Source organism: Betta splendens, chromosome 19 (genome assembly GCF_900634795.4).
Source record: "Betta splendens chromosome 19, fBetSpl5.4, whole genome shotgun sequence".
Classification (NCBI taxonomy): domain Eukaryota; kingdom Metazoa; phylum Chordata; class Actinopteri; order Anabantiformes; family Osphronemidae; genus Betta; species Betta splendens.
In genome coordinates, this window is record NC_040898.2 from 12,491,568 (window position 1) to 12,504,540 (window position 12,973).

General features: G+C 49.3%; 1 protein-coding gene across 2 annotated transcripts; it reads right to left on the reverse strand.

The window, feature by feature from the left end:
• Positions 1 to 869: 869 nt before the first annotated feature.
• On the reverse strand, positions 870 to 11,008 carry fam53b (family with sequence similarity 53 member B). 2 transcript variants are annotated; one of them, XM_029134500.3, is made up of 5 exons: positions 10,804 to 11,008; positions 6,257 to 6,480; positions 5,539 to 5,593; positions 3,599 to 4,341; positions 870 to 1,882 (listed from the first exon to the last, which is right to left on the reverse strand). In XM_029134500.3, exons 2-5 carry the CDS (start codon positions 6,338 to 6,340, stop codon positions 1,553 to 1,555), a joined length of 1,212 nt encoding a protein of 403 aa, XP_028990333.1. In that variant the 5' UTR covers positions 6,341 to 6,480; positions 10,804 to 11,008; the 3' UTR covers positions 870 to 1,552. The 2 variants fall into 2 exon arrangements, with proteins under 2 accessions (XP_028990333.1, XP_028990331.1); XM_029134498.3 differs by having other exon boundaries at positions 10,766 to 11,008.
• Between the last annotated feature and the right edge of the window lie 1,965 nt (positions 11,009 to 12,973).

Here is a 12,973-nt window from a genome sequence, read left to right on the forward strand (position 1 = left end):
CGCAGGCACCAGAGCTGGGGAGGGGAAGCAGACAAACAGAGCGGCAGCAACCCTGACACATGGCCCACATTGAAAGCCGCCTCCCACGTCACTGTGCTCCTCAGAGAAAAAGCCCCTTTTGTTTCCCGGCGCGGGGAGGGAGGAAGGTCTCCAGGGTGAACCGCCGCTCCATCGCTCTACCAGCCATCAAAAAAAAAAAAGAAAGCAGCAGACTTCCCACTGCTGCCTGGCGTCCTCCCTACTCACTCCCTGCTTCAGCACACAAACACAGGCTCATCAGTGGTACAACTACCAGGGTCGTGATTGTCTTTTCCTGCTACCTAATTGGGCCCGTCTGCATTGTTGCATTAAAGGCGTCTCCAACAATGATGCTGCTGTTAATGCACGTCCTCTGTTAATAACGTCAGTGGAGGATTCTTTGCAAAGTAGCAACTCTGTGAAGTGTAAAAATAGTCCAATATAAGTAGTAGTCCTGAAGAAGTCCCCGAATTAAAAAAACAAAACTTTTTTTTTTTTTTTAATCAGAGCCTAATTTAGAGAGGGTGTGTCAGTAGCTTCAGTGACCCAGATCCACAACTGCCAATCAATAGATTAACATGTGTCTAGTTGTACTGTTGGTCTCACAGAGTCTTAAAGCTTGTTAACTACTGGGAGACGTCAGTCGGGCTGATTCACAGCAGAGCAGGCCCCCTGTTGCTGCACCGGCTGAGACGTTATACACAATAGAGTTGTAGGTGAAAAAGTGGGTGAGCGTCGATGCAGCAGAAGGGGGGGGGGGTTGTGTAATCATCATCTTTGCCTTGTGCAGAACTAGCTTGCATGATGTAGTATGCACATTTCTTCAGCGAGATAATAATGCTATTGCAAACTACACATTTAAATCTGTGTTTATTTGTACAGAAATATGTTCCGCATCTTACATAACTTTGTAGTTACAAATTGTAAAAAGAAAAAAGAAAGATTAACGCTATTAGCATCAAAGTTTCTGTCGCACAAACAGGAGCCGAGATCTGAGAGAAGCGTGTAAAGAGTTACGCTCTTTGTTGTTGTCACGGGGGGTGCGTGTGTGCGTGTGCTTGTTGAAAGTGAAACAAGGTTTTACCAGCGTCAACTCTCAAGGCGGTCTTCATTTCTGTCCATCATCTACCCTTATGCTACTGCTACACACGAGGGGAACCTTTTCTACTGCAGAGAATTTTTACAAACCTGCTGTGAATCCTCTCCATATGCAGTACAATGAAGGTAGTCGGGGTTACAGAAAAATGTTCAAGACACCATTCTCCAACATCAAAATAGAAATTCTATGTTTATCAGGCGACTTTCCGCCTGAATACGTCCTTGGTTCTTCCTTGTGAGACACCACATGGGAGAGAGTAGCCTCTATAATGTCCCCAAAAGTGGTGTTTAGTCTGAAAACCCTTCTCCTTGAGGAAAAGCATCACCTGGTGCATTAACCTCCAACCTGCTTTGTCCTTAAGACTTTTACTGCGCCACCTGGCTATAAGCTTTCAGCCTCCTAGATCAGCATCCCCTGGGAGGAAAGCAGCGCAGTTCAGTTCCTCTCAATTTGCTCAATGTCGAGCTCGCCTCCGAGCTGATACACATCCTTCCTCATGCTGCACAGCTCCGCCCACAGGTGCTCGGCGTCTTTGCCGTTGGACGTCCAGTTCACCTCCTGGATGGTGGGTTGTGCTGACAAGTTCCTGGCGATCTCGCCCGGTTTGGTCTCGGGCTGTTGGTCCTCCGGGCGGAGTTCGTCTGCACACGCGTCGTCCGCGTCGCTTTGAGCGTCGCTGCTGAGGGTGGGGAGGGCCTGGCCCGACTCGCAGCTGTCTTCGCCTGAGACTCCAGGACAGCTAAGGCTGTGGAAATTCTGAAGTTTCTGTGAAAGAACAGGGAGGTTTTAGAATCATAAAACTGTACGTTTAAAAGGAAACACACAAACAAATAAGTCATGTCATAATGAATTTGGTATAATCCTCACATTTCACTTGGTCTCAGACTATAAAATGCCCAAACTAGGACATAAAAACACTAAAGGCATTCAGCCATGTTATGAAAACAACCCCTCTACTGTACTGATAAAATATGAGAGAGTCACTGAGCTGAACACTGGGACAATATAATTTAATTGGATTTGAAGAGTAAAAGTTTAGCCTGACCTGCTATGAATGAGGCTGTGCAATGCGAGATACAACAGAATCCAGCAAATGGCCTGATACGCAGGAGGCGGCGTCAGGCACGTCGGCCTTTCACTGCCAACTGCACAATGAATGCATACATGTGGGAAACCTACAGACGTCCTCAGGCAAGTCCACAAGTCCCGGGACAGCTGTGGACACTGGAGGAGCAACCTTTAGGACAGAGGCTTATCCAATCTGTACAGTTAATGTGTAGAAAGCGGGACAGCTGTGTCGCGCCTGAGCGCTGCAGTGCGAGGCCAGAAGGACGCGGCAGAAGAGGGCTTCTGTAAAGACGCCTGCGCTCATGTAATACTTCAACAAGTGCGGGACTGTTGTGGAGCCAGGAATACGAAGTACAGCTGCAGCTAATTGAATGATTAATCTAGAAGTTTATGATTCAGTAACTTGTCCTCAATAACTTTATTAGGTACACCAGTCTTGGATTGGATTGAATTGGACAGGTGGACCCACAGTAATAAAGTGGCCAGTGTGTGTCTGTGGCATGAGAAAGTGAAGCCTAGATCAAAAGGCACCCTGCTGTTTTTCTTGGCTCTGGTCAAGTGGGAGCATTTGTCACTATCAGGTCAGGGTGACATAACGGCCTTCTGCATCGGCACTTGGGCAACAAATTGATAAGGAAGGCTGAAAAAAGAGGTGCGAGCAGAAAGCCTCCCCTTCTGACCTTGGCTGATCAATAGCTCATGAAGCCTAGCTGTGGCAGCGATCCACCCCCTGAGCTGAATTTACAGAAATCAATAGCTCTTTAGCCAACACGCATCTCCCCTGTGCCACGATCTATAACCTCTTCCACAGCTGCTCCACTTCCTGACATTCACAGAGCGGCAGCCGTTCCCCCCCGTGTAAACTAAGCCACTGTGTGGATCAGAGCCCACTCTGGCCAGGTGATTTCTGATGGGGGTGAAGTCCTTGATGGGAGCCTCCGCCGTCATCGTACAGTAAATGACCTTTTGTAAACAGGATATCCTGAATCTTCACAGGAAATCCCAGTAGAATTGAAAAATTGTGAGCTGATTTAATGCAATTAAGGGCTTCTTCACCTAGAGTTGACCACATCAGAGTCAGTGTTAACACTCTTAGGCCGTGACGCTTCTGTGAAAACATTGTCACCTCTCATTTCTCCTCACCTCATCTCTCTGGAGGGTTAGTGGTCGTGTCACAGCAGAGTTGTTGTTGAGACAGTGCTGAACTCTGTGTGACTTCCTCAGGAGGTCCAGCTCTGAGCTTATGAATCGGCAGGTGAAGTGTGTGTACTTCTCAGGCAAAGCGGTAAATGCTTGTTTTTTTTATTGTTGAAGATGGGTTTTATTACTCATCTCTGCTCAGTGGCACATTAAAATGGCCGTGCTGCGTCTCCTGTCCTGTGGTGCGTTTGAGTGACGTTTTTGAGAACCAACCTGGGTCATCTTCGCCAGATCCAGCGACGGCCTCGGTTTGTGCGACTCGGCCGGTCGCCTGCGCTTCACGCCGATCTTCTTGTCGTTGAGGACGCAGGGCTGCGAGCGGCTGCGGGCGAGGCCGCCCTGCCCGCCGCGCCGCTCCAGCTCCGGCGTGGAGTCGGGCGAGCTGGGCGGGGATGCTCTGCCGGGCTCCGCCAGGGATATCTGTTCATGGGAGAGGTAGAGGGGCTGCAGCGAGCTGGAGGAGGAGGCCGTCCGACCGGTGAAGGCCGACGGGGGGCACTTGGTGAAGCAGGGCAGCTCCAAGGCGTCCGAGGGGGCGGGCAGGCTGAAGCTGGAGCTGCGCTGCATGGCGGGGAAGCCGAGCTGCCCGCTCCCGCCGCCGCCGCCGCGCTGGACGCTGCCGCCGCTGTGGCACCGCCTCTTCTCCACCGCCGTCCACACGCGGGAGCCCTGGGGGCGCCAGGCGGAGCGGCAGCCGCCCAGCTCGTCCGAGCAGGACAGGGAGCGGCACTGGCGCTTGCTGGGGGGCGCGGCGGGGTGAGGGGACGCGGCCTCCTTCAGGCTGAGGTCCTGCAGCAGGCTGGTGATGGTGCTGGAGGTGGAGCCCACGTCCCAGTCCCAGTGGGACGAGCTCTCGTGCGCGTCGGGCAGGACGTCCCACAGGCTCTCCAGGCTCGTCCCGACTGGCCTCTGCTGAATGGCACAGCTGTGACCCACCTCACACCACCGGCTCGTCTCTGCAACAAAGAACCACATTCATTCCAATTAACCACCTGATACTCATTTATGGAATCCTCCCTACAGTTTGTTTTTTTATATGAGCAGTGATGTCACCGCTGCTCGAGGGCTCGTTTCCCCCCTAATGTCGAATTCATACGAGGGTTTAAATCACTAAACGGAGGTCCTTTAATTATGAGGAGTTACGTTTGGCAGCCTCAGCGCTGGCTGACATCCAGGGCACTGCTCCAGTTTAGGTCAGCATGCTTCTCCCAGCCTGCGCACTTTGTATTGACACTACTCAGTGCTTCGTGTAATTGGCCCTAAAAATAAATCCCGTCCTTCAGGCTCTGCTTTCGCGTCAGCCTCGCGACCAAGAGGCAACGGCGCTCAATGAGTAACTGACCTCATATCGGCCGTCATCCCTGCGGGAGGGAGGCTTGATAAAATGTGAATAACCCCCTATAAACATCGGGACTAAAGGTTATGGCCTTGTTTGTCGCTGGGATATACGGCAGCGCTGCATCAGGCGCTCTGTGCCAGCGCACGCGCTGCCGTTCCGGGAAAAGCACCTGTCGCTGCCACAACAGAAACTGGACTGCTGAACGGGTCGGCCAACGCGACTGGACAGTCAGCTCTGAGTCAGACACCCAAGTGCCGGGTCACTGCCCACTCCTGGTATGCGAGAGGTCTGTTCGTCAGTACAGATAAAATCTCCAGCACAGGGTCTGGATGAAAAACAAAGGGCCCGTATCAACACCTACGGGTGACGTAGGTGTCGTCTGCGGCCACTGTCACACTCAAGTACTGCAGTAGCGAATGAGCGCTAATACGGGCAGCTAACAGTCATTCGTAGGCGTTTTGACAGTGACAGTTGTCAGACATGTTTTACATATTTAGGTGTGACCAACCACCAGATTCAATAATGACTGTTGTGATGGTGCTTTCTGTCACAGTCTGACGAACCTCCCAACTGCTGTCATGTTTTGATCTGTGCAGATGACTTAAGACTCAACAGATACACGTACATTAGGTCACATTCATTCATCTTTTGAGACTGTGGTCCAATAGAAATAATTCATAGGAAGTTACAGAACATGATGATACATGTTTGATTTACACTCATACCTAGTAATTATTTCTATAACAAACAGTTTTGTCCTATTTATGGATTATCTCTACATCACGCTGTGTATAAAGTTATGGCCGACTCTTACCCATGAGTCCACAGGAGAAAAGTGCCGTCCCTTGGCTCATGGTCTGTGCCTGGAACTGCAGAAAGACAGATTCATTGTCAGATCGGCGGAAACCGTGAGTTTAAAGACGCCGTCAGTCCCAAAAACATATGCTGTAAATCAGATTAGCTGCTGGAAGCGCAGCCCATTAGCGGAGGGAGCTCCACTATAAATGCTTCTGATCGACAGTCAGCGCCAGAGTGTGATGACTTCATTTCACGTGGCTGACAGGCCAAACAAGGTCCACATTAGTGGGGGAATTTTCCCACTCTTAGTTGGCAGAGTGAAGGTTTCTAGTGCATGGACTAAAATGAGTCAGCTAACACACACACTCTTGTCATTTAGACTGAAGATGATGATGAGGAGCAGCCTGGGGCGGATCGTTAGCGCTTAATATGATGCAATTATCAATCATCGTAACAAAAACATTCCTTATTTCCAGTTTCCAGTTCAAAACATTATTTTGGCCTCATTTCCTCCAATTAGGTAACGACGCACGTGGCAGCATGTTATTTTCCAACACATTCCGACTCGGAGCCAGAAAACTGGAACACCGTGATGAGTAGTTAGCAACCGCGTCCTGTTTCAGAGCAACACCTCGTCGTCTCCTCCCGACAGGCACAGCTGAGGCGCACAAACACAAAACGACACATATCATACGGGAGGAAAAACGTTTACATAAGCAGAAACAACCTCTCACCAAGTCCAAAACTGCACTCGTTACATCATCAGCGCGCTTCTTTTCCAGTGTTTTCTTGTAAATGATCACCATGGCAGCGCACATGCTCGTCCTGGGGCGTTCCACTGGGGGCGAAGGGAGCCGGAGGCCATTTTGACGGACACGGTGCGAACAGGGCGGTCTCTCATAAGCTCAGGACAGCAGCCGTCAGCGCCTCCAGGAATGCTTCGCTCCTCGGCCCAGTCCTGAGTGGACACACAAGGATGAGCACAAGATTAGGATTCAGTACATTTCTGACATTCTATTCACCGTATGAACAGAGAACGATCGCTGAGCAGAACAGGTCCCCCGGGTGCCGGCCCTGAAACGCACCATTACTGCAGAGCAAACCTGGACCCCCCCTAAAGCAGGCACTCAAATCCTCCCCTTCACATAATCATCATAAAAGTAAAGCTGAGTCGCTGAAGATCAGAGCTGGAGGCGTCGCCACATGCGTTTTCACTTCCACGTGGTCTCTCCAGCGGGTCACTGAAGGTGGAACCCTACACCCAGTTTGTCTCCTGCTCGTCTGCGTAAAAGATCATCGGCCGACGGACAGAGCAAGCTTTCTCAAAGTGCTCCACACTGGAGCGGCGCAAAGTCAGAGTTGTGTAATTGAATCCTCAGGGGCTGTCTGGGAATAGCTGACCTTGCGGTTATCAAAACAGCTCTTTTCACATTAGTGCTGCACCATGATTACAGTAGAACAGCTGATTAGCCACAGATGTAAATCTGTGTAATCATGGCATGAGACTCCGGTGCGCCCAGATCAGTTCCACTTGACACCACATCAGGTAGGGCGCTGAAGCAAGGAGCAGCGGTCATGCGATAGTTGTGTGGTGCCTCGAAGGTCAGAGTGTCCTTCTGAATGACAGAACAACTGCGGGCAGAGTGATAAAAACAGAGAAACGGACAGAAACGGTGGACGTGAAACAAAAGAGCACACTGTGAAAGCGATGCGATAGCGTGGGAAACGAAGGCGGCGACATCAGAGCTGGCGGGTGTCGGGAGGGAGGACGGCGTCACGAGACCCCGAGGGAGCCGACACCGCAGGGGGCGTCCGCATCCAACACGTGATCTCTGTTACGGCCGCCGCTCACGCCGGGAAAACGACTTCCACGCGAAGATGCTTCTAGCGAGGAGCTCAACGTGGCTGCGGGATGAGTGGCAGCTTTGCTTTAGCAGAAGAGGCTAATCAGCGCTGCACTGGCTCAGGGCGGCTTATTCTGTTTGTGGCCATCAGCTGGGACAACTTAGTGTTTAACTGAGTGTTTAGCCAAACAAAAAGGAGGTTTTCTCTGCCTGCAGCCTGCCATGTTGGACTTCACCCTGTAAACGGCGTCCAATGCGTTTGGCTGCAGGGAACTGGGACCATTCATCGTCTTTCTCATGCTCGTCATTACGTTTCCATCCCCACGAATCTGAGGGGCGAGGTTTATGACGTAATTATAAACATTCTTCAGCGCGGCGACACAAGTCGAATGCACTATTATAAAAGCGTGACCTTGCCCCGCGGCCTCTGAAGCCCGTCCAGACGTGTGACGGCTCACTTTTTACTTCTGCGGTCAAACCGACGAAGCCGCGGCCTCGCGGCTGCACCCGATGCGCCTACGTCGTACTGCTGCTCGAGGGCTCCACTCCCCTCATCGCCTCTATCGTGATGTCGCCATTATCTGGAATCAGTGGGAGTCTCTGCGTTTCTGCAGCTCGATAGCGCTTTATCTGGGTTGGAGCAGCAGCCAGCGTGACACGCGAGAGGTCTAATTTCTCAGAAGGGGAATAACGTTGCAGGACGCGCTCCATCGCTCGCATGCAGGCGGGCGACCGGGTGACTGCACAGTCTGCACTGACAGCAGCCTTCCTCAGCAGCATGGCTGCGTTTGGACAAGCCGATGGGTCCCCGCGCTTCCTTTGTGGTTACATTTCAACCATCACTGAAGCTGCACGAAGCCTATCGCGCACCCTAAATGAGAGCTAGATAGGACGAGAGAGGAAACCGCAGCGCCGAGTCCTGCTGTTGAGTTCCTACTCGGTGCATGATCACACGGCGGTGCCACACGGCGCCTTTAACGCTCTTCATTTAAGGCCAAAGCGACCAGACTGCAGACCCAGCTTACAATAAGCATCTAAAGTGCTCCCCGACATGTCGGTTTCCCACTGAGAGCTGCTTCTCCATACATTAGTCAGGCTGTAATCCTTGGGGTTAGATCAACGTTACATAAGGATTTGGCAGCTTTGTGTCTGACTGACAATTAGAGTTAATGCTATTCCATTGTATAGCACTTAGACAGCTGGTGGAAAACACAGTATAGCGCTTTAAAGTGTGAAGTGATACAAAACCTATGACAAGACATCCTGCATTCGCAGCCTTCGAACAGCTCCAGGAAAGTGGGACTCGTGTGCTGTGCACCTGAGACGGGCCGATGTGAAACCCCACTGAGGGATTTGTGCTGCTTTTCGTCTGTGCCGCTTGTGAAAAGAATGCTGGGTAAAGTTGCAGCTTCGCTCCTCGGATCGCTCCAGGAAAATATGCTGCTTTAACCCAGCCATATTTGGACTGGAGCGGTTTATCATGTCCCGGTGGTTGCCGCGTTGACAGATCCTGTCATAAAACAGGACAGCTGCACAACGAAGGTGAAAAACGGACACCCGGATGACGAGCGTTTCTGCTTTTCACGAAAATGTAATATCAGAAGCGCCGCCGGTTTTGTGCTGGTGGCACCGAAGGCAGGTGCCACCGAGTTTTCCACGGCTTAACGGCTGAAAAGAGATGCATGAACCGCATTGTGGGGTGCAGACCAGCCCACAGCTGTCCCCGTGTTCTCAGAAATGAGGCGATGTCAAACAGGAGGCACACTCGACGTTTAAAGCCTGAGTGAATAGTCAGAAATGAGCATGGCTGGGGGGGCTTCAATAGTTATCAGGTTCAGTCGAGGGCCTGGGGTACAGCCAAGGTCTCACAGGCATGCAGCTGCCCACTTACCATAAACACAAAGGCTCAGCATGGCTATGCATGGCAGCCAAGGAGGCCTAGGTTTTAAAGCGCGCCTGCTGTTTAATGATCTCATACATAATCACTTGCACTGTATACATTTGTCCAGAACAACAGCTTTGTTGAGCTCTCCAATTGAGACTTGTCTGAGTTGGAGAGAAATGCTGTCCTCTTTGCATCAGACTCCTCTTGCTTTGACTGCAGGGTGATGTTAAAGTGTGCAAATAAAGCACAATCGGTGACAGGAGTCCAATTAACCTGAAATCAAATTTATAAATGGATGGAATATTCACCCAGTATGAGGAAGGCAGGAAAGGGTGAGCAGTGTCATAAAAGCTGGAGTCTCAATATTTTCAGTGTCATGCACCAGGAAACCCCTGATATGCAGCTTGACTTCGTACTTGAGCTAAAAGCATTTAGCTTTTTTTTTCCCCCAGATGAACTTGCCAACCCTCCAGGTGGATGCGTCTCAGTTTCAGAAGAAAAGGCTGTGAAAACCGAGCTCGCCCAAGTAACCGGCACAAACAGTCCCTCAGACCCCCTTTTCCAAAATCCCTCATGAAAGGGAAATGAGTTTGGCAAAGGAATCGGTGTGACGGGAGCCCACAGAATGTTACACACAGGCTACAGAGCAAACAGGATTCTGAACCTGAGAGAGAGCGGTGAACGGCTCAGGATAAAATATGAGAAGTACGAGCGACGCATCCGAACTTCAACAGGGACACTCTGTTTTTTTAAACTTGTCACTTTCAAGCCACTTATGAAGCTCAGCAGTTACAATCATGGAAGTCAACTTTTAATACACTCCTGTGTTTATGATCCCTTTAAGCACTTGGATTAAGTGTGTGTGTGTGTGTGTGTGTGTGTGTGTGTGTGTGTGTGTGTGTGTGTGTGTGTGTGTGTGTGTGTGTGTGTGTGAGGGGCGACCAGACGGTGTGAGAAAGGCCCAGATTACACGATCAACACTTCACGCCACGCTTTTCATCATAAAGATCCCAGTGTCCGCACACAACACGGGCCTGTCGATTGACGTCATTACACTGTAATAACGCTAATGTGATCAAGTTACTATCAGAAGTCTAACACGCTGATGCGGCCTCGAAATATCAATGACACTCGCACGAAATCACCTGTGCATATTTAAACACATAATAATAATGAGCGTCACATCGAAACGCTGACACTTGTTTTTCTTCCACATATTAGAATATATATACTTTTAAATAACCTATTGGACGCTCGTTTCTATAAAGATCAGCTGACTTCATAATCAAAACAAGATAAAAGAGGAGTCCAGCTATTTAAGCCAATACACACGGGACAAAGTTGCTAAGCTAGCAAACCGGTGCGACGTTCAGTTTCCTGAAAGGAGAGAACTTTTAAAACGCGTCGCCCCGGATTCAAATGCGGAGCCGAGCGCATCGCCGTTCACGCCAGTCGCACGCGTTCCACGCACGCCAGCATCACACATCACACATCACGACCCGCACTAACTTCACCTCCCAACTTCGTGCGTGAATCGCCCACTGGCCCGTACCAGCGTCGCGTCGACGTCCCACGGCGCCGGGCGGCCGCTCAGTGTCGCCGGACCATGGTGCGGTCGCTCGCGGCAAACAGGCGGAACACGGCGCGGGGCACGATGCGGGGCGAGCGGTTCCACGCGGCGTCCGACTCCAGGCGGCTCCCGCAGACTACAACACTGGCCCGACTCCGTCCAGCGCCGCACGCTCGGAGCCTGTGACAACGTCCATGGACGGTACCACCTACCACCTTTAGCGGGGGGGGGGGGGTCTGGAAGCTTTTCCTACAAATCAACCCGTTTAACCTGGATTCATTTATATTACGTATGAACATATGTGTAAACGCCTTTTTAATTAATCTGATCATTCTAACTGCGGACACTCAGTTATTTGTCTCTGTGAGCGTTTTTAACGCAGCGTGACACCCCCGCGCCTTAAACTAGTGGTTCGGCCCAGCCTGCAATAATGAAAAGTAATCTCAGTTTTGAGCTGTGCGCAATAGAGAAGGTACTTTCTCAGGTGGAGGTGGTGTAACTCGATAACCCGGCAACTGTGTGCGTCCTCAAGAGCCGGATTACGAGAGAGACACACACATGTGCGCTCTTAACACGTCGTTAATTCCCCTTCATAAAAAGAGTTAGCCGCAAATAAATGAAGTCATTAGAAACAGACGTGCTCCTTTATTAAACCTTAGATCAGCATGCAAGATGTTCGTTAACTAGCAGTTTTTACACAAATTATTAAATAGGTGTAACATAAAAAACAATTAATCAGCCCTTTTTGAAAATAAACACACTGTGATTTGTGTTTCATGGGAAATTATAATAATTTAAGAAACACTTAAAAGTCAGGTTTTGTTATGCTGATTCACAAAGGTTTTTATTGTCGCCATCACATCGTATTATGTACAGTAAGTTCCTTCATATTGTGGGGGATGAAGTTAACGCACTGGGCCTCAGATGGGTGGGGAGCTGAGGCTCACTATTGTTAATCAAGGGCTAACATCTGTTGTGAGCCTCCGACCTCCACTAGACTGTCAAATTGTCCTCCACACTTCGGTCTGTCTGCCTTTTGTGTTAAAGCCCGCGAAGGATTTGTCTCCTCCACTTTGTACATTACTGTCTAATTGTTTTCACCTAGACGTCTAGAGCCAAGAAGGTGGCGAAGGATGTACTAATAATAGTACAGCAATGCTTTACAAAACCTATGAAGAAAGCAACTGTAGCACAGGAGTCTCATTCAACAAGTTTATTACTGTGTTACAACTGTCAAGACCACAGGGGGCACTATTCACCAATCATCCAGAATTTACAGTAGCTACAATGCATAAACTATATGTTTAATGAATATTATGCCTGGATCTGAGAGTTCTGCACCGGGTTTCTGTTTTTTAATGTGACTGTAGTTAGCATATGGTTGACAGTAAATAGGAAGTAGGCTTCCAACTCCCAGAACCGAGACCCCATGAAGAATGCTGTATACCATCTGTGTTTCACACTGACTGCAGACAGATGGCTGAAGTGCTCCTGTTACAGGAGCCATCGCTTCGCAACTTTAATGAAGGCTTAATCCTCTCTGTCCTGAACAATATTTACTATTATATGTAACCTAGATTTTTTGTTTGTTTGTGACTCTTTTAAGCGTGCTGTAAAACATTTAACTTTGTTCATTATGCAAGAAAATGCTTCTCAAACTGAAATAAGTCTCCACCTATTCCACACGAGCTTGTTTTGTTTGTCTTTCCTATAGTTAACACATTTACACCTCAAATACAGTAAATGATTCAATCATCCAACTCTGACGTTTCTGTAAAAGAAGAACACTGACACCATTTGTCAAAGTGCAGAAGTACATGCAAGTTTAACTAGATTGTTCTGATCCGGTTCTGTGGTTGAAATTATTCTCAGATGTTACTCAGTGGAACTAGTCAGGATATAAAAGGAGCACATGGCTTCTATGAAACTCCCATTTAAATTTCACTGTTTTCTCTTCTGTCCACTAATTCTCAATTTAATGTTTATAGCCGAGTTAATCAAAACTGGCACAACTCTAAAACCTCCACAGCATCTGAAATAGTTGCAGCTGTTTTTGTAGTAACGGTTCATTACAAAGTGTCTTCAGTAATGTTTGGATTTAACTGTCACAAAAAGTTTAATTCTGAAATCTGTGTCTGGAATGACTCTAAAA